This window comes from Channa argus, chromosome 12 (genome assembly GCF_033026475.1).
Source record: "Channa argus isolate prfri chromosome 12, Channa argus male v1.0, whole genome shotgun sequence".
NCBI classification, from domain to species: Eukaryota; Metazoa; Chordata; class Actinopteri; order Anabantiformes; family Channidae; genus Channa; species Channa argus.
Genome location: NC_090208.1, coordinates 12103420 through 12124651, shown reverse-complemented (window position 1 = coordinate 12124651; position 21232 = coordinate 12103420). Strand labels below are relative to the sequence as shown.

Below are 21232 nucleotides of genomic sequence, written 5' to 3'. Positions count from 1 at the left end.
CAAAAGGAGCACGTGTGCCTCTGAACATGAGTGGATAGGCGAAGGTGGAGGGACAATCAGTCAGGGTCGTTGAAAGACATCTTTTTTTACAAGAACAGTTTACCAGATGATTTATTTACCTGGGAATCGGGGGCCATCCTGGGATCACCTGATGTGCAGATGGGAAAAAAAGCTAGAAGCTTGAAACTGCTTCAAAAAGATGGGTCAAAGTACAAAACTCAAGTCAATCTGATAATAGCACTGTGGAATGTGACCAAGAATTCATATTCCAATCAAATTAATGTAATATCCCGATAACAGTATACATCACCATAGAGCTTTTCTTTCTCATATTCACAAACATTTTCACGTGGAAAGGACTTTTTTTTTTTATTTAAATTTGAATTACATTCTTCCCCAAACAAAAAAAACTGCAAGCTGTCATAAAATGTACTGTGTAGTTTTGTCGCTCTCATGCCAATATTATCCCCATACTGTTCTGTGAGTAATTGAGAGTGCGGTTATTCTGTCGTGAGCACAGTAGTGCACAGGCTGCAGGCTCTGCGGTGGGTTTTTTTTTCTCCAAATGAGAAAGATTTGCATTCCGTGTTGAAATGTATTTACATTTTTGAAAACACTTAAAGATTCAGTCATCATTACAGTGTTTATCGTGCAAGAGAAGTAAAACAAAAACAAATTAAAGTTTGCGCATGACCTCTGAACTGCAACGATTCCTCAGAAGGATGTTTAATGCTGCTTCGTTTGCTCGGCACAAATATTTAAATATTCAAAAAAAGACAAACTGCTTCTGTTCATTCACCTTCTCTCGGCTCTGTGAGTGTTTGTGTTGCTACGCTGCTGCATCTGCATCATGTGGAAGAAACCCAGGCCTCATACTGGCAAAAAGGGTGTGATCGGCAAAAATCGTAGCGTAATATCGTAGCATAATATAAAGAGATACTCCCCATATTATATATCATCATGTAGCACAGCTCTAATGTGATATTTTTTTATGCTGCTGAAGATCGTGTGATTTGGCAAGTAAGTGGATCTCATGTTCCGACTGTTTGACAAAAGCTTGAAATATATAATCCTTTCTAAAACAGTAGCCAATGAGTTTGCAGACACTTAAATGTAAAATACACTAAAATGCCAAACTCAAATTCATATAAAACTTATTTACAGAAACACCATTAACATCTGTAATCTGGAAAAACATTTTTTTTAAAAACTTACATCTTCATAAATAAAATAAAACAAATACATTTCTGCACTGTTGCAGACCTGATATATGAACTGCGGGCAATTTTAATGCAGGTAACCTCAACAAACAATAGTTTAAATGTGAGTGACCGCAACATACCACTAAAAGAATAAATATTTGAATTACATGTCATTTCAGTGAACATTGCAGAGATCCAAAAGACTTTCAATAACTTTTGAATTGTTTATGAAGACTGATGAACTTCAAATTTTCCTCGAAGTTCGTAGCCGATATCTTGCTTTGACAAGATTTAAAAACAACTCAAATATACGTTACAACCAATATGTCAATGGTGATACATTGATAAATAGCCCGATCAATATAAACCATGTCAATCACTTAAGCAACAAGAGATGCCCAATGAAATTCATGTGCTGTTATGAACTCTATATGCACTAAGAATCATCCAGAACGTAGTACATGAAAATCCCTCTAGTAACAAACCTACCGCTGAGTCTTTCTATATGGATATGTACAGGGAAGGGTTCAAGTGGTACATACCGGATGAATATTAAGCTGCTTTGGCTAGATCAAAGAGAATTATGCAACCACCATATGAAACATTGATCACGAGAAAGTGTCATCAGCTTTTCATCTTAAAGATTGATACAGTACATTGTGTTTTACTAGACATGCAGGTGATTGAACTGCCAAAAATTGTTTTAATAGATAATAAGTTGTTAACGCTTCAAAATGAACTTATCATACACTGAATCAGGGATATGTCCAACAAAATTCTGAAAACGTCGTCACCAAAATGGCACAGAGGAAGCAGATGAGAGTGGTGACCTGCCTAATAAAACAGGTCCTTTGTGAAGTGCTAACCGTTTGCAGTCATCAGAGAGCCAACGAAGGAAATAAGGTGAAACTGCTCCGCGTCTCATTCCCCCGACCGTGCCGTGAGAAGGTTAGAGGTCATGAGGCATGCATGTAGATCCCACTTCCACCGCCCTAGAGGGAGAATCTGGATTGTGGCTACTCACTTATGCCGAGCGTAAGCCCATTCCAAAAAAAAGTGATGTGACAAAAGCACAAAGAAAAGAGAAACATTAAGGTGAAATAAAAGTAACAGACAGTGGAAGAAGAGCGGTTTAGAGGACAAAGGGGTTTCAGATTCGAGCAGTAATTGAGAGGACCCGGGAAAGAGACAGCGATAGGTGAAGATAGGTGGATTAAGAGAGGTAGAAAGTGCCTGTATGTAATGCTGGGCAGACGTTCACACTGTAACTTCAATAAAGCTGCTGCAGAGGTAGGAAAAGCCATCCTCCTTAAGGGCAACAGTCCTGCTTGTTTTCCAACTGTGTCCCTGCCCCACCCACTGTTGATGACTCGGTTTTCAGTCACTCAGAAGCTGCAAAAAGCACTAGGTGGGGATAGTTGGAAAACAAGCAGGTCTACTCGAGGAGCATGGGTTTTTCCACGCATGTGCTATTGTGTGTCATGGCAGCCTAACCACCAAAAAATAAGGGATTTTTCAAGCATTATTTCATGCAAACCAAGACCGATGACAAATATCACCCTTGCCATGGACACAAAGTCACACACATCCCTGAGAAATGCTGTCGGCTATGTTACAGTACTTCCAAATGACTTCAAACCAGCAAAACTGTGAACCCAATTAAAGCAAATCATCATTTGTCAAAGGTACTTAATAAAGTCGCTCCATGCAAAAACACGATCATATATTTTCATACAGGAGATGCTCTTCCCTTGGTCCAATAACATTTAAAAGGACATGACATTTAATGGATTTAGCATCCCTACGATGGCTGCATCGAAGGGTTGGATGATGTATGGTGATTAATCATCATCTCTCCAGCCAGTCACATTACTTACTGCTCTCATCCACTATAAACACATGTGTTGATTGACAAAAACAGTTCCCTTGAGCCAAGTGTGATGGGATGATAATTTCTTTGTCAGCCCGAGGCTTGAGAGTGGCAAGCTGCGGATAGTCAGCACCAAGGCAGACGATGTGTGTTTGTTTGCGGTGATACTGAAATTTTTTATTTGGCATCACAGCCATCAACAGTTGCACGCTGTCGTAAAATTAAATGCATTATGTATTAAATTATTCTGATGTTTGCCTTTGCTTAACATAAGTGATTAATAAGGTTGTTTTCAATTAGATACAATTACTTTTATATGCAACCATAGCGCCACTGCTGCCAAAACTGAAACTGAAGCAGTTTGTTTAAGCTTTTTATATGATTGCATAAACTGGCAATTCCCCCAATATAATCATGTTTACATGGCTATCCAGGGAGAGTTGTTTAAGATTTTATTTTATTTTTTTCAACTCAGAATATAAACTGTCTGCTCAGCCCCAAAGTTAATCAAAACTATTCCAATCAGTCTGGTGCATACCCATTTAATGCACTTTAAGGTGTATTATAACAATATATATAGAAAGACAGGATATGGAGATTGTGTAATTGTGGCATGAACAAACTGTCTACAGTTTGTGGAGAAAAAAGCTTTCGGCCAGGTTAAGAATTTTCACCTTTACAAGACAATCAATGTGCAGTGCTAAAAAGTCACCATCCCATGAACCTGACTGTAAAGGTTGAACTGGGGAAACCCATTTACTTTACCATGTTACTGAGTGGTTATTCTAAAGCAGCCTGGTGTTTAATGTGAAAGACAAAGTACAGTAGTTGGCAGATACTACTGCATTTTTAACCTGGCTGACCTGTTTCAACCTGTTGACTTACACTGATTTCACACAATGTAAAACTAAACAGGTTACGTTAAAGTAACATGGAACCCAATTTGGATGCAGTAGATAAATCAAGTAAACAGTATTAACAGTAGTAAACCTGCAGATTTCCTTGCTTTTGTCTCAGTTTACAGAGTCAGCTCTTCATTCGACACGAAAGGACTTAGCTGCAGGAGCTATTTTGTCTCATAATCAGTACGACGACAGCATCTAAAACTGCTCCCAAAAACTTAAATCACAGGCATCTGGATATAAGGCACTGAATTCACAACTAAAATTTGTCATGGTTACACTATTTTAGTGTGAAAAGAGACGTTTTATATTTGCTAAAAACACAGAGGTTTACCATCATGTTTCAAGCTACAGTTACAAAGTTTTAAACCTCTGAAGGGTTTTACAGTTTCGTGCAATGCATGCTGGGAAGCCTATTAATACAGCATGTTAGTTTTGTTTCTTTAAAACCCTAAAATAATCAATTCAGTAAGCTCACAAAAATCATTTTTTGAAGTAAAATAAAAACATATACTTATATATACTGGCAGTAAAAACTATCATTCTTAGTTCAGAAATGCAAAACTTATTATCAGAAATTCATGTTATGTTGAAAAAATATTAGCTAATTTCACATTAATTTTCATACAATGGAACTATTGCTATTGTTACACTTTATATCGTGCATTTCCATTTACTACTTATCATAAAATTCCGTAATCTTCTATAATTACAGTGTATTTTTACCACCAGATTTTGGAGTATGTTCACCAACACGCGCACTTCACTAGTTTTTCTGCACAAAACTTTAATCCTTTTCTGCCACCTTCTTAAGATTCAAGCTGCCCAGGGAACCAAAATACCAAAAAATCTGTTTAAAAAAATGTGGCTGTGCTAAAAGTAATAATTGGCATGAATTCGCACAGCCATTACCTCAGTTTGGTTTCCTGTTCCTCTAACAGCATCTCACACAAGCTGACAACATTTCTTATGATTACTTCCTCCAGTCAGACCCACAATTACAGTAAAATAATGTATCTTGACAATTGCAGATGTTAGTGTTAATCTGGGGAAATGCCATCAGAGGAAAGATGCTTTTATTGCCAAGTAATAGAGAGAGGGGGATGAAAGAGCCACAAGACGTTTTGGATCGGATTCCAAAAATGAGTCATGAATCAGCATGAAAGGATGTTGTTTTTATCTTGGGGGAGAGATGATGAATAGCCAGCAAAGTTATTAAAAAGGTCACCATAAGTTGCATGCCCCCTCTGTGTCGGAGAAAAAAAATAAAAAATAAATAAGATGGATCCCGCGCTTCAGGGCAGAAGGAAGAGATGGAGCAGTAGACATCAAATGTGTACAGTATGTCAGCTACTCCCACCTGCCAATTAAAAAAGGGAAGAAAAACTAGAAGAACAAGGATGAAAGACGATGGAGAGCCGTGCAGAAGAGGGCAAATATCAGATAGTGGTACGGAAAAAGCCTAGCCTGCTCCCAGCACTGTGACCAACCACCTGCTCCAGCCTGAATTAGCCCTTTCTTTACTGTTTGGACTCATCCAAGTGAAACTCACTCCCCTAGCTGACAAATGGACTGAGGCCTCTTACTTCCATTTCTAACACATTATAAAACCCCATGTTTAGTGAGGCACTGCTGCGATGGCTATTAATCTGACACCAAAGGACCCCACAACCAGTTCCAGGCTTCCTGAGAGTAATGTAAAGGGGGCTGAGAATAAAAACATTTCTGAAAACTCACAGATTTCTGGAGTCTTTGTCCAAGCACTCCACCTGTAGGAGCATAATAAAGTCTTTGGGGTATTCAGCTCACAATCCAAAGATCAACAGAGCAACCGTCGATTCAAGCCACTGGTTTGGTTGGAGTCAATCCGCTTCTCGTTTATCGGCATCTCCTGAGAAATCCCAATTCCCTTCACGTGGGGAGATGTCCTTAAACATTTCCCATTTTGCCAACTAGGGTTTCGTGTTCCATCCAATTACTACAGGGTCTTATATGACCACATCTGGAGAGTGACTGGATCGGCTGCCAGCTTGAAAATTTACAGCAACTAATTGGCCGAAATTAAATGCGGCAGGTTCTTATCAACGAGAATTGAAGTGGGGTTGGACGCAGGAAGGGTTGAATAATGAGACGGGATAATGAACGTGAGGTGATGTCATCCAACTCGGGAAAAGAACAGAGTAAAACAGAAATAAAACTCTTTGATTTAAAACGTCTTTACGAAAAAAGGGTTATGCAAGGGCAGGAAGCAAACATGCACAGATGGAAAGGCGGTTTAAAATCCTACAGTAATCCCAAGAACTTTGAAATGTGTTTATTACTTTGCATGCTTGCTTTATAGCAAAAGGGAGTCTTTATCTTCTCCTCCTGTCAGAGCTTTTATTAATATCCTTTTGCATATTAAAGCTGGCTGCAAAACCACCCACCATTCTCTATTTGTTCATACTATTACAACGCACAGTTGTCCCCCGCTGCGCTCATTGGTCATGTTTTTGTTCTGTAATTGTCAGGTGCTCAACACATAATTGTATCATGGAAAAACAGCCTCCAACCAAGAGTAAGCAAGACAAATCAGAGCCTGCATAAACAGAGAAAGCTTGTAGTCAGGACCCCATAGAAAGTCTGCACCGTGATTGATGCAAAATGCACACTAAATGTAATCCAATATGAGCACATTTGAGGACCACCTAATCATTATATTTTTTAATATATATATACATACACACATATACATATATACACACATACATACACTAAACACACGTAAATACACTAAACACACACACAGCTCGGTAGGAGTTAAAACTCTGAAAACAGCCGCAGCAGTGGATCATTCCATATAATGAAGTATAGATCTCCTTTTATTACAATCTGCCTAATAGAGCTTTTAATATAAAACTGCACCTGGGTGATATTTGCACTTCTAACATTAAAGCCATGCATTAATTCATCTGACATCTCATTGTTTGGGGAGTTAAATGCAAACCTCGACTTTAAACAAGGCAGGCCACTTATGGTTGGGCTTTGTGTTGGTCATGGATGAGCAATGATGGTATTAATCACACATCTGCTCTGCATGATAAGCTTCCTTTTAATGTCAGCAACAGCTGTCTATTTTCTTAAAGTTTAGACCTTATTAAATACTTCAGACTGAGGATGTTTTAGCATCCTTGAATGTATTAGGAAACAAAAGAGTAAATGAAGGCTGTGAAAAAGCATAAGAACTATGAAAGGAGTACTCCAGCTACTTACTGTAGCTCTGCATCCCCTGACTTTTACTGGAACCTAAAACACCTGGTTTTATGTGCATTTTCCATAATGCAACCTGACAGCATTGTTCCTTAGATCTCCCATGCATTTAATTCTACATGTTCTACGCTGTGCGTTTTTAATGCAGACTTCCTGTTGACAATGCCAAACTGATACCGCTCACATATATTATTTTACAGACTAGAACAAAAAAAACCAAACTGGATTCAATGTATAAGATCTGTGGAATGCGGCTTAAAATTTAGCTAAAAACTCCAACGATGGTTGTTGGTTAATTGTGACTAATCATTGTATACGATCTATACGATACATCTTTTTTTTTAACGCAACAATCAATCACTCACTGTGGAAAACCAAGAGCATGGGATATGTGGGAGAGTATGAAGCAGATGGTCATGTTCTCGTACGTGCCTACCCACCCTCAGAGCTGAGGGCAAATGAGGACAGGTAGGCATGTGCTTGTGTTTTAAGCGGGTATAAGCCGGAATTACAAGGACAGCATCTGCGCTACTTTCATAATACACTCAAAAAGAAAGTGTCTTCTCGATTTCCATACCTTGGTGGTTTTTGGCAATTGGGCAATGCATAGACTTTTTTTTTTCCTTGTAAGAAAACCTATGCCTATAAAATCCTGCCTGAGATGAGGGGATTTAAATGAAGATGGGCAAAAGAACCGAAGGGGATTCTTCAGTTAATCCTCCCTCCCCCCCTGCTCAAACAAATATCTCATCAAATCCTTCGACTCTGAAATAAGGTCAAAAGCCAAGGATAATGAGAACTGGAACGTATGGGAAAGATCAGCGGCAAAGGAGAAAGGACCCTCCCATCTGCTTCCCCCTCCTTATCCCTGAATCATTCTTGTCCTTCAGTCAGCACGTTTTCATCCGACAGGAGAGGAGTCATTTGTCTCATGCGTTCTAGCCTGAGGGTGTGTTCACATATACACATGCAAAATAGATGCCACTATTTGGCCTCTCATGAATCTGTAGTTATGAGAGTGTGTGTGGCTGAGCAGATAATTTACATACTAGGCTCTGACTAGTTTCCAACATATCTGCCTCTGCTTGGAAACTTTGATAATAGTGATGATTTTTTTCTACATATTCTAAGAGACAAGCGAAGAACTAAGGATGCTCTCCTCCATTTTGTTTAAAAATTCTTGCACTGGTTTCCTTTAATATGATGGCAATTGAACATGTTAGCTTCGTGCCTGAAGGAGCACTGGTAAAAGGATGCAACAGCAATCATTCTACTGTACATTGGACCTAGTAACATTTACATGACATTTATGATAAAGGCTCAAGTCGGAATAGCACACAGTCACATTAACGGATAGGTGCCAGGGTTATTATCACATACTAAAGCAGAAACACAGGAACCACTGGTTTTTAAATGTTGGAAATTAAATCATTTACTAGAAGAAGGTGTAAAATTAAAGTTAAATGTAGGTAGGTCAGACTGCACAGCCCGTCTGCTTCCAACCATAGTCACTTCAGATTAACAGTGTATGCTGCTTAGAAATCAAAGAGAAAGCCCAACAAATCCTAAAGTTCATTTCTAAAATCACCATCAAAGGGGAACTCGTGTTGCTGATAGATATGGAGAAAGAGAAAGCGAGGGAAACGTCTGGATGAAAAGATCTAGACTACGGCACTGAAAAGATCAGAGGAGTGGACGAACGGCTCCAATCACCACTCAATAAAAAAAAAAACCAACAACAACAATCTATTCATAGAGACTACTACATCAACCACATTGCAGTCAGCCATTTACAGTATATATAATAAGAAGCGTTGCCACTCTGAAAGGTTTTTAGTCTATAATGAGGTCTCGTGTAATAGTATTGACTCTTAATGATAGGTAGAATTTATTTTATTTTTTTTACGCCAAATGGGTTCTTGGTCAACTTTTTTCGTCCTCTAAAATCGCTAAATACAAAAACTAAAATAAAGTTGAGTTTGTGGCAGATGAGTGAAGCCGGGAGGAACAATGATATAAAAGTGGCCAATGTGCGACTGGCTCTTTTCCAGCTGTTTCCTGCACAGTCATCCAAAAGTCTGTCACATTCAGTCGGGACACAGGTCTCTTTCATAATGAGCACCAGCCAGCCGCTTCGTATGTGTGGTGGAATAAACTGTGGCCTAGACGCATCTGTTTTCTGCTTAAACGTAACGAGAAGGTTGTCGAATGTCGGCCGTCACAAGGCAAGCGTTTTCAAATCACAGGTTAATTTACTTTCACTGTCCTCGTGAGACTCATCAAGCTGCGATATCTGTCGACCTTCATTATTCGTGTCGTGCGCACAAACACAATATGTCAGCAGACGAAAATATGTTTTGTTCCTCTTTGGTCCTGTCAATGACAAGTGTGATGACACCGCAGCAGAAAGAATCCCAGAGAGACTGAAGAAAGAAAATTAAAGCGATACAAATGAGCAAAAGGACAATGTGGACAGACGGGGACTGGGTACGTGTATGTGTTTGTGTTTTTGTTTAGACGGGGGGGGGGGGATGCTCCTTCCTGACCTGCTTTTCTCCTTCAGGGGTCATGCACCAGCCTGCCACAATGCTATCAGCTGTCCCTTAAGGTGCCTGCTGAGGTCTACTGAGATATAAGGTGATATATAGCTTTGATATAACCTGTAATTACTGGCCGTGAAGGCCACACTGCCTTGGGGAGAGGAAAAGAAGAGGCACACAAAAAAAGGGAGGAGAGAGACACAGGAGCTCTGATGAGAAAAGGGTCACTGTTGCTTGATAGCACAAGTATCTGGCCTGTCTGGTGATTCACACAGTGGCACTCGATCTATACATGTGGAGAGAGAGGCAGAGTCACCAGACGCCCAAAGCTACCACACAATAGGCTCAGGAAATATCCCACAAGGGAAAAGCAATGATTGCAAAAATCACAGACCGCAGTACGTGTGTACACACTATGCAAATGGCCTTAAATTGTGCTAAATTAATCCTTGGCAGCATGTTTCAATTACAGCTTCATTAGCCTCTGTCTTGCTTGCAACATGGCACCACCTATAGGTGACATGTTTATCCAAAAGCTGTGGATTCTACAGAGCCGTGATGTTCATAGCACAAAGTGAGAAGCGACTAATGAAAGAGGCCCATTCATTTCATCCTGCCAGAGCGTGGTGCGAGACAGCCTTTTACAGCCTGAGATGCATTATAGCACTCACGAGCTCAGTGGCATGCTATCTCTCAGGTACAGGGTGCTATTAACTCTCACTTAAAAGACTGTAATGGAACCAAACACCTTGCCAGAGTGGCCCAGTATATACCTTCATAAGTGGGCTAAACTGGAACAGATAGTGCTCGGGTTTGATAGCCGAACAGTAATGGCTGCCGGAGCAGGAGGATTGAGTTGCTTTCACACATGCACTGTCACCCTGAACTCCTGTAGACTTTGCCCCGTGTAGCTGCATGTTAGAACGCAAATGTCCAATTTAGAGGACCTGTACGTCACTTTGTGAAGCGAGGCCCCGCCCGGAACCAACTTCTGGTATTGTGAGTGAGCCCAGAGCAGGCTGCTCTGGCCCAAATTGTCAGGAGCATTTAAAGCGAGGGAATCGGCACGTTGACGATGTTACTACCAGAAGGTGCCACGACTCCGACCAGTCACCCCCAGTCTCCTGCTGTGTGACATATGTGTGAAAAGACAGCTCCGGACCTGATTCTCCAGACACTGTGCAGAGTTCACAGGTGAAATTGACTTAAATGTGCATTGGCAACTTGTGAGAGTTGGGTGACATGCTGGGCGTTGACTGGTGATGGATGTGAGCCTAGCAGGAGCATGGCTCATCTTCAGACAGCAGGTAAATGTTAACTACCAACTGTATGCCAGCCACTGACTTATTAGTGCCAGCAGGGGAAGCAGGTGACACACAGGCTAGAGGACAGAGAATGCTAATGGTATATTAATCCAATTAAAGTAAAGCTCAGATCATTACACCTTTACAAGTTTATCTCTGTAAAACCAAGATCGGACTTGACAAAAAAAGCACAATATATAAATACCACTACTACTGTTTTTAATACTTGTCATGTCAACAATAGTGTATTAGCATTTGTATTTATGTCAGCTGACAAGTAGTATTAGGAGTACTGATCAAGGCTGGGTATCTTATCTTGATACCTGAGGTGTACATTTCATCACCATCGGTGCGGCAATACACATTTAGCATTCAGCGGTAATTTTGCATTGAAAAAATTTGGAATATGTATTTATTTTTTCCTTTTTACTGTGATATTTGTCGTTAGAGTAAATGTGGTTCCAAAGGTGCGTCTGGTAAACCGTGGGTTCCCACTGCAAATGCAGATTTCATGCGTTCATATTCATTGTTTAGCCAGGTTTTTTAGTGTTACAATATATAGTATAATTTTCATTCTGTTGATTTTAAAATTGTTATAGAAATAAATATAAGTCAAGGTATCAGTGTTGATACCACTATCTTTTTTTTGTTGTTTTTGTTTTTTTAAACCAATACCTGACCCTACAACCGGTGAGTATATGTTTTTCCTTGCTGGAACTTTTGATTTCTCTCTCTCTCCATCTGTCTCTACCCAAAACCAAGTAAGTTGGTGTTTTTAACGGGAAAAAAAAATTTAACAATGGAAAATGCAAATGGCCATCAATGCTCAACACACATACTGAGCTTTGAAAATAAACTTTTCATCAACCAAACACACTTGGCTAAAGTCCGAGGAATTTCCTGGTCGCGTGTAGATCTGGCTTTGTATGGAGGGATTGTCGTGTGCACTGCAGCCAGTAATGGCTACCAGTAAGGTGTGTGTAAGGTGCATAGTCATGTGCTTTAATAATACACAATTTATTGGGGAGACTGTTTCTACGCACAGACAGCAGGTGCATGGAAACATACCGGTGATGAACAGAGGGCAAAAAAAAAAAAAAAAAAAAGGATACGAGCAGAAAGGACATTATAGCTTAAGTGAAAAAATAAGTGATGCAGTTGCTTAACTGCTGATATTGACTCATTAAAATTATAAAAAAGGAAATAAAATCATTATTTGTTAAAAAAAAAAACATAATTCTTCTTCTGATTACAAATCTGATCCAAGTGATTTAATTTAAAAAGAGAATGCAGAACTGTAAATTAACCAAGTCCAAATTTTTATGTCATGACTTTGGCCTTTAACCTGTTTATTTCGGTTTTGTTCTCATTTTCTTTTTAACCCTAATGAGCTTAGGCGATGGTGCCTAGCAACAGCTCTGACAGCTCAACAATGAAATAGTCGGGGGTGGCAGCCGTTTGTTGTGCTAACCTTTGCATGCTAATGTGCAGTTGTGTTGCTACAGCCACAAATATCACTGAATCCTCTCACCCAGCCCCATCCCTCTCCGCCCGTTCTCAATTCATACCACCCACACCTTTCATCCACTTAGCAACTTCCTCTCCCAGTAGAAAGTCCTCTGGCTCTGAATCAGGTCGTAGTTACCTTTTAGCATTGCTGAAACGCCTCCAACTGCAAAGAGATGCTAAAAAGACTTGCTTTTCCATGCTACTTTATGTTTTGTGTTCTTGACAGGTACGGGACCCGTTGATTCATTTCTGCAGGGATTTTTAGTCTGAGTGGGCGGCTGGAGAAAAAGGGAGCTACAGGGTGCATCAATTATCTGACAACATGCTTCAAACTACCTCTTTTTTTACCATCAGCTGCTTTTCACACAACTGATTATCTCAACTCTATGGCACCAAACTAAAAAGGCAAGAGCAATTGTTTGATAAAGCCCAAAGGTCCATTCAAATTCTCAAAGGGGGGAACGTCTAATGTGGAACTTAAGCTTGGGGAATAAAAAGAAGTGGACATATGTTAAGCTAGAGAAATGTTAACATAGAGCAGTCAATTTAGATAAAGCCCATTCCTCCTGAAGGCTCAAGGGTGTTTTGACCTCAAAGGCAAAACGAAATCCACGAGAGGAGCCTTCATCTTGCTCTAAGTGCAGCAATAAGTCAACAAAAGAGCTTAGATGGACTATACTGTACATACAGTACAGCTCTATACGGCCTTAAGTCTAGACTACTTGCTTAAAACCAAATCTTGTATTTTACTTTAACAGTAGCAATCTATTACACTGAAAAACCCAGACTGTCTACCTTGATAAATAGGGCTCTTCGTCTCGGCTCCAACACAACACAGTCATTACTCTGAAAACAAGGCTCACATCTGGCAGCAAAGCTCATTCAGCACACAGCCGATAACGTATTCATATTATTTAAAATGAACACTGATTTGTGTGAGAGCAAATTTACAGCTGCTGTAGCTTAGCAGCCAGGTACGAAGGTGTTTCCAGCGGACTGGGGTTCTTGACCCCTTAGCACACAACAGAAATACATTACACTTCCATAATGCGTGAAGTGAGTAGGTTATTTCATGTATAAAAACATGTGCAGGCGAGAGCTGCGTTTAATTTGGTTCCAGCAGACCACAGGTGTGAATTATAGCATCTCTCCTGAACTGAAGATTTGCTGATTGTGTGTGGTTTTTTTTCCCAAAATAAATGAAGCTACTCGAGTCAATTACTTAACAGCACACAGCAAATTTCACTTGCGACTGCAGCTGAATGAGTGCACACAGTCATACATTCAAATAGTCATATTATAATATTCTCAATAGGGGCTCAAACAACTCCTTGTTATTACTATCATTTGTTGTCATCAGCAAAAGCTCTAAAAAAAAAAAAAAAAAGAAAGAGCTGCAACTATTTTCTTGTTACAGCTACAGCACATTTACACCATGTAACCATGGATTAGAAAACATTTGTTCAACAAGCTCACATAGACCTGGTTAAGCACTGTGCTCTAAAAAAATTCTTCTCAACTTCAACTATTACATTTCCAATGATCAAAATTTGTGTGTCCTTACCTTTGAGACATGATCTTATATGCATCTGGCAGATAACATCTTGTGTTTTCCATCTGTGCTGGGTCAGCGTCACAGATCTTGTCATCGGTGCGGCCGTAGTTGGCGCTCTCGATCATGATGACGTCAGTGCCCGGGCAGCGCAGCTCAATAGGGTAGCTCTCGCACGACAGCTCCCTCCTCACCACCGCCATGGGGATGGGTGCTCGACTGAAGGCTGCAAAGAAAAAAATAAAAAATAAAACAACTGAATGTGAATGTTGTTATTTTGGACCCTTCCATTTCTGCACTTAAGTGTGAAAACAACTTCACCCTGGAGTTGGGTTTAGTATAATTCAGCAGGAAAATACAAGAAGAGATAGGAGGACATGCAATAAAAAGGTCTGACACTGAGAGATATCAGAAGAGGTCGTCCACCCTGGTGTAGAGAGTGTGGGCAGAAAGGACGCCGGCTGTTTGGAGTGGGAGGATGAGCAATACCATGGGGGGTGGGGGGGGGGCCTGGGAGGCCAGGAGTTGTGGAAAGAGAGAGTGAAAGATTGACACAGATCAAACATAAGGAAATAGACACTGTGTTTGGATGGTGAAAAAATAAACATTCATTACATGGGCATTCAGCTGAGAAATTAGAGAGAGACAGAACTGCAGAGACAAAGAAAACACAGTAGAGTGTGTCTCATGTAAATTATTACAATTACCCTCCAGGCCAGAATTCTTAAATTATAAGCTCTGCTTCGTTCTTTGTATTCTAAGGTGACACAGCGCACTTCAGTTAAGCTACACGCGGCCAGGAGGCAGAGGGGGGTCAAAAGGTGCGGTGATGCTTCGAGCCAAAGTTTAGAGTCTGTTTGGCAAAAAAAAAAAAAAATCTGCTGTTTACTGCAGAACCAAAATGGCCAGGAGGGCTACTGGGACCTAAGCGGCGGCGGTCCGGAGGTTGCTGTTTTTCCTCTCCTTGACACAGACACACGCGCACACCCACGCACGTCTGCAGAGGCTCACATTCGCGCACGAGCGGGCATGTGCACAACTGACTAGAGGAGTTCTGTGTTTACTGCGAGAATAAAAAATGAGCGAGAAACGTAAACATTGGCCTGAGTGACTGTAGGAGGACTGTGGCAGTTATAGATTTTTATAAACATCCTTTCAGACAAGTGTCTGTGCTGCAAGAGCCACCACTACATCAGGGACTGACTCAGAGGAAGAATAAAAGCAAAGGGAGAGAGTGTGTCCACAAATGAAAGCAAGGATGGAGGATCAACATTAAACATCGCAAAAACGCTTATTTTCAAAATAACTAATGTTAACAATGTGTCACATGCTACTTGTTACTTAATGGAAAGACCCTTTGTCATCGTCACACATATTACAAATACATTTAAAAGCACCTTTATGGCATGTATCCTATCATTCCGTCTGCCTATTCGGGTACCAAGCTGAAATGCAAATGCTTTGACTGAAATGCACCTCGGTCAAGTGTGCCGCTTCGTATCATTACACATTTCTGCATGTCATGCAGTTGCACGGCACGAGATGACTGTGATTTTGGTGGTGCAAATAAAAGCTGTTATAATGATCAGTTAAATTTAAATTTGTCCACCATCATCACCATTTAAACGGCATATCTCTTCTGTTATAGCTCATCCTGGGCGCTCGTGGTTAATTTTATTAAAATTGCTACAGTAGGTGCAACAATGTCAATTTAATTTACTCAATTTGAAAACACACACAAACACACACATACACACACTGCAGGTTTGGAAATTAGTTGTTAATTTGTTGTACTTTTCAGTGTGTTAAAGGGTGCAAGCCAAAAAAATAACTAAAAGAATTTACAGAGACAATTTAAAGCTGCTCAATATTTTTATAATAATAATGGATCGAATCACTGAAGGGTTGCAACTCGCAGTGATCCCAAACAGAATTATTATGCAGCCCTTCAGGTTCTGTCTCGAGCATTTTACCAATATTCAGCTTAGTGTGTTGGTTTTACTGCCTTTTCTGGATTTGATTTGCTCCCCCGCCCACTTTTCAGCATCAACAAAAATGTCATCCAAAGCAACTATATTCTACCAGCCAACACTGTAGCTATTTGCTGGCCCTTACTTAGCTTTTAGCAGCTAAAAACACTGATATTTTTCTGGCTTAAGTCCGGAGGCTTCGCCGGAGTAAATACTGTACTTCTCTTCATTTGACGGCAAAAACACGACCTTAAATGAATGTGTAAATAAGCACTTTTGCTAATGTTGTTTCTTGCACTGCCCCTTAGAGGCCAGTGGTGAACTGTCAGGAGAAAGAAAAAGGGCAAATGCAAAAAGTTCTTGTGATGGTCACTGACAATGGCACATTCTACAATGATAACTTGCCATAAAGAAACACTGCTACCCTACACACTAAGTGGGCCCCTTCTAGCTGCTAGTGGACCTCTATTGGCCCCCCAGAGTCAAGGATGGCCAAAAATGCAATTTTAAATTAGGCCAGTTATAATAGTCATGGCATATTTGTTTTTACATATTTTAAACCTTTACATAAGTTGGAATTTTAGTGCATTTTTATGAAGGCAAACAACTTTTTTTTTGTTTTTCAAAAAGTCACCCAAATACCATTTGTAATCTTCACCGGAAAATAAACAAAATGAAACCAAAATAAAATTTAAAAAAAAGACAGCAAACAGGAACTTATTGAGGTGAAACAACAAAAGAAGCCCTTCATTTTTGTTTCATTTGATTTTGTCTCATAAATCATTCAAACACCAACACATTAAAGCGCACTCGCCATTGAAACATCACAGATTGGAATAATTGTATTCCATTTGGTGATGAAAGCCATCAATTATCTTCCTCTTAATGGTAAGATTTATTCCGCCCCCCCCTCACCGCCCCGAAAAGTACTGGTCTGGATCACACCAAACTTCTTTGAAAGTGACAATGCCAGAGGAAAGGGATAACGTAGGACGGCCGAGGTAGGTGCACTTAGATACATGACAAAAGAGTAACTGACTCTGAATGAAAGAGAAAGAATCTTGCTTTGTCTCAGGCTTTTGTGTGTTGTTTCTTTTGAGAGCCATCATCCAACATGATAAAAACACAAAGAGCTCTATTCTATTTTAAGCTTTATTATACAACCACATTTCACAAAACCGATTCATTTGATTTCTGTAATTTGCTATGAAATAACAGAAGCTTAGAATAATACCCGGAGGCCTTGTATCTCTGTTAAGGCAATGGCTCAAAAATAAATAAATAAAAAGAGCAGCCAGCCCAATGCCATCAACATGGACACCGGCAATCCCCTAATGTAAGGAAGTAAACACATGCCAGTGATGTCTCGGATTACCTGGCTAGTCAACAACTATGGTGTAATTACATTTGTGCCCAGAAGCGGTGATTGATAGGGCTCATATTCCTCGGGTGCCAGAGCCAGCATCCTGGCCGACTCGCACGTATCGCCGTCTAACTGCACACATCACTGAGAGAGCTATCGAAAATCAAAATAGTCTTATTGAAAGTCCGTCCTCTTATCTAAGTTCCTATGTTCTATTCACTTCAGCTCACTTCCTCCCTTTCCAGCTAATACTTTAGAAGAGCATTTACATGCAGCACATATCCCTTTTTTTTTTTCTTCCACTGCAGATTCTCCCTGGATAATTCTTCTGACAAGTGCACTGCTGAATATGGATATAAAAAAAAAAGTGGCTTGGAGAAAGCAAACTCTAAGGGTCATGTTGGATACTTCCATTACTTTCACACCACAGAGCAGTGTTCCTAATCATGATGCTTTCAAATGACATAACTCACAAATGAATAGTTAGGGAAAAAAATGCAATTACTCAACAAAAAGGGCAGCAGAAAGGTCAGAGAGAAAAATGGTCATTTGGAAAATGTCGCTCCCCCGCAGAGCTTTTAAAAATCACTCCAATGGGGGAAATGCTTTGGAGTTGTGATTGTGGGTTTGTTAATAGTGATACTGTGCTAAGAAGGGAGACTTTTTACTTTTGGCCGTTTAAAAGCTGAGCTTATTCTTGGTTCACTGACACGGACCCCAGACCCCATTACGTTCTGCGAAACACCGGGCACTGAAGTGCCGACGGAGCACAGTAACAATGACATTTAAAAGTCATTAGTAACAAAACAGGGGCCTTGGGAGGAACCTGTATTTCATTTCTTCCCCCCAAAAAAATGTGTCAGGGAGACGGAGTTAAGGTCAAGCAGCGCAAACACAATTAGAAAAAGTCCAAGTTAATGAGCCTCCATCACTTGGATAAACGAACACGACAGACATGTGACGGCTTTTCAAAAACAAAAACATGGTTTTGGGCATTTACAGGCTAAAACTGAAGTGTGTAAGCTCACGGTGGAACGTTTTCCAGTAAATAATGATCCCTTCTACAATTTGTCAGAGTCTGGCTAAGTGCCCAAAAAGCTATGCGGTAAAGAAGAACAGGAAAAAAAAAACATATACAGTATTTTATCGTTTAAAAAACGAGAGCCCACGTTTCTGTAGTAGATAACACAAACTGAAAACTGTGTTTGTGTGTGTGTTCATTAAAATAAACTATGAATTAGTGTAAGACAGATAGTAAAGAGGAGGAGAGGGAAAGGGAGCTGATTCAACAGATCAGATGTCTCTTTTTCTACTAAGAATCACTGCATGGGTACAGCCCCCAGAGCTAGTGATTAATTAACACATTAATCTGTATACTGCTATTTGATTAGGCTGATGGGAGCCTGTCACACCCACTTCCTAGTCTGCAACAAATGACATTTTCTGGGGTGGGGAAGAATAAAGTAAGTTACATGCAATGAGGGGGCGAAATCCTTTAATTGAAACCCAGAAAACATAAAAATAAAAAAAAAATAGAGCAGCATTTCAACAATGCATGCGGGATTATTTATATTGAAGTGGGAAACAGTTGAGGTAAATTGTTCTTCCAAGTAAGCACGTTTACATACGGCCTTAAGGCAAGTGAAATCTCAAAAGGCACTTTTTTTTTTCCCTCTTCCACGGAGTGCAAAATTATCCAGGAACTAAACTCTCCAAGAAGTCTGCAGAGAAAGGCATCAAGAAGCCTACATCTGTGCTGCATGAGAAGAATACAAGACTCAGAATCGGCGCAATAAGTCTTTCATACGTTGCAAATGTGGTCAACTTCGGACAAAGTTTCAGGGTTTCACAAAAAATGAGCCTGAATCACGTGTTTTGTGAATTCGTGTGCAGCTGAATGACAGATAATACCTCTCTAATGATAAATTCACGAGCCGACCACGGAAACGATGGTGACAAACTTCTCAAATTGACTTGATGGCTTCTGACACTTTGACCAATGATGCTGCTAAGCACAATTAGCATTACTCATTGTGACAGGACCCAGATATCCATTCAACGCTGCGAAGTAACAAGCCATTTGTTTTTCCTCTACTTGCATTCGCTGACACACATTTGAACACATTAATTGGCAACACACCACGCACTTGCAAATTCCAGCAGAGGGGGAAGACTGATGATGGGTTCTTCACAGGGCAACAACATAGAAATGTGAATTTGAAACTGTCAGTCAGTCTGCCCATGACGCCTGGAGGGGATTTAGTTCTTCAGTTTTAACAAATTAGCTCGGAGGAAGGACCCGATACTGTGCAATGGTAATAAACTGCTGCACCTTATTGTTTCAGCGTCCTCACATGGTGAATATTTGATGTTTTTTATGAGAGGCCACATGCATCTTCTGCCAAATGGAATCAACAATATAGTAATCATTACAAAGTAGGGGTGTATTACTTTTTTCTTTCCTCCTGTGACATGTATCGACACGGGGAAAGTTAATAACTGGGGAAGTTAATAAATTGGTCGCTAGATGGAGGGAAATCTGCAGAGCACAGCAACTTCCTCCTTTCTGATATACTTCGAGTAGACAGTAACCTCATGTTTGCCTACACACAAGTAACAAACACAAGTACCATCGCTCCATAAATGCTTGATTCACATACTCATAACATAAGGGTGAAGTGTCTTTCCATCCAGCAGACACTTCTATTTAATTAATCACTACTTCAATTCATTAAGTGCATAGCCTTGGCAAGAGGGGAAAAAAAAAAAAAAGAAAAAAAAAAAAGGAGGAAGTAGGACGCAAGTCTCCCATCAAGGTCTTATGTTAAAAACCACTACGGTGTGCAAATTACAACATTAGTTTGTTAGGTCAAATTCCTCTCAGCTTAGGAGAAATCAGCAATTCAGCAATTGAATTTTCAGTCAGATTATCGTTTTCAAATTCTAACATATTTCAAATTATTTCTATTATTTGTGCTAAATGCGAGCAGATTTTTCTTATTTCGACCAATCGTCCTTTCTTAAGAATAAACACGGCAGAGATGTGTGTCCTGCCTTCTATCACCGAAGTGGCATTTTGTCAGATGGTCCAAGCCGGAGGTGAGTCTGGGAGCTGGCAGCTGCCGTGGCGGCGGCTCCTGACAGCGCGCTGGGCTTTGTTCAGCTCCCGTCATGTCTGACATCCTTTTGCTATTTCCTCTCCTTTCATTCCCCTTCTCCCTCCTCCCCCGCTCAGTCTTGTAACCCACCCACATGTGCAGGCATCACTCAAGGGAGCATCCCAGCCAAGACCAATGCACCTTGGCCCCCGCTGACTGAACGTGCCTCCTAAGCTAAAATGAACACAGTCCCCATCACACAAACACATGAGAGGATGCACACACACAACTCCCAGAGCAAGCATGACTCAACATGGCCCTATAGTAACACGTGCCCCGGTAGTAATTGAGGTCAAAGGAAAGAAACAACAGGCTGATTGTCGAGGGGAAAGAGGTCTTTTCCTCACTCTTCCTTTACCACACATCATTGGTTGGAATTGCCTAACAGCACACTGGAGGCAAGAGCTTGGCTAAGTTTAGCGTTGTGAACGGAGACAAACTGCGGTGCAACCGGCGCTAATCTGAACCTCTCAGGAAATCGAGGTTGTTCAGACAAGAAAAGCAGTGGAGCACAAGGGGCTGGGAAATCAATATGAAAAAACATGCATACTTTGTACAACATCCTGAGGGAGCTATTTAGGTGATCGTGTATTGGTGTTAACTTTGGTAGATG

The 21232-nt window shown here is 40.4% G+C and overlaps 1 protein-coding gene across 20 annotated transcripts in view; it reads right to left on the bottom strand.

Moving 5' to 3' along the window:
• LOC137137609 (adhesion G protein-coupled receptor L3-like) overlaps positions 1–21232 on the bottom strand; it is a 211281-nt gene that overhangs the window by 115155 nt on the left and 74894 nt on the right. For all 20 annotated transcript variants that reach the window (XM_067524090.1, XM_067524097.1, XM_067524093.1 and 17 more), the window contains one exon: positions 14141–14354. In XM_067524090.1, the coding sequence (XP_067380191.1) occupies positions 14141–14354 (214 nt within the window). The remainder of the gene's footprint in view (positions 1–14140; positions 14355–21232) is intronic.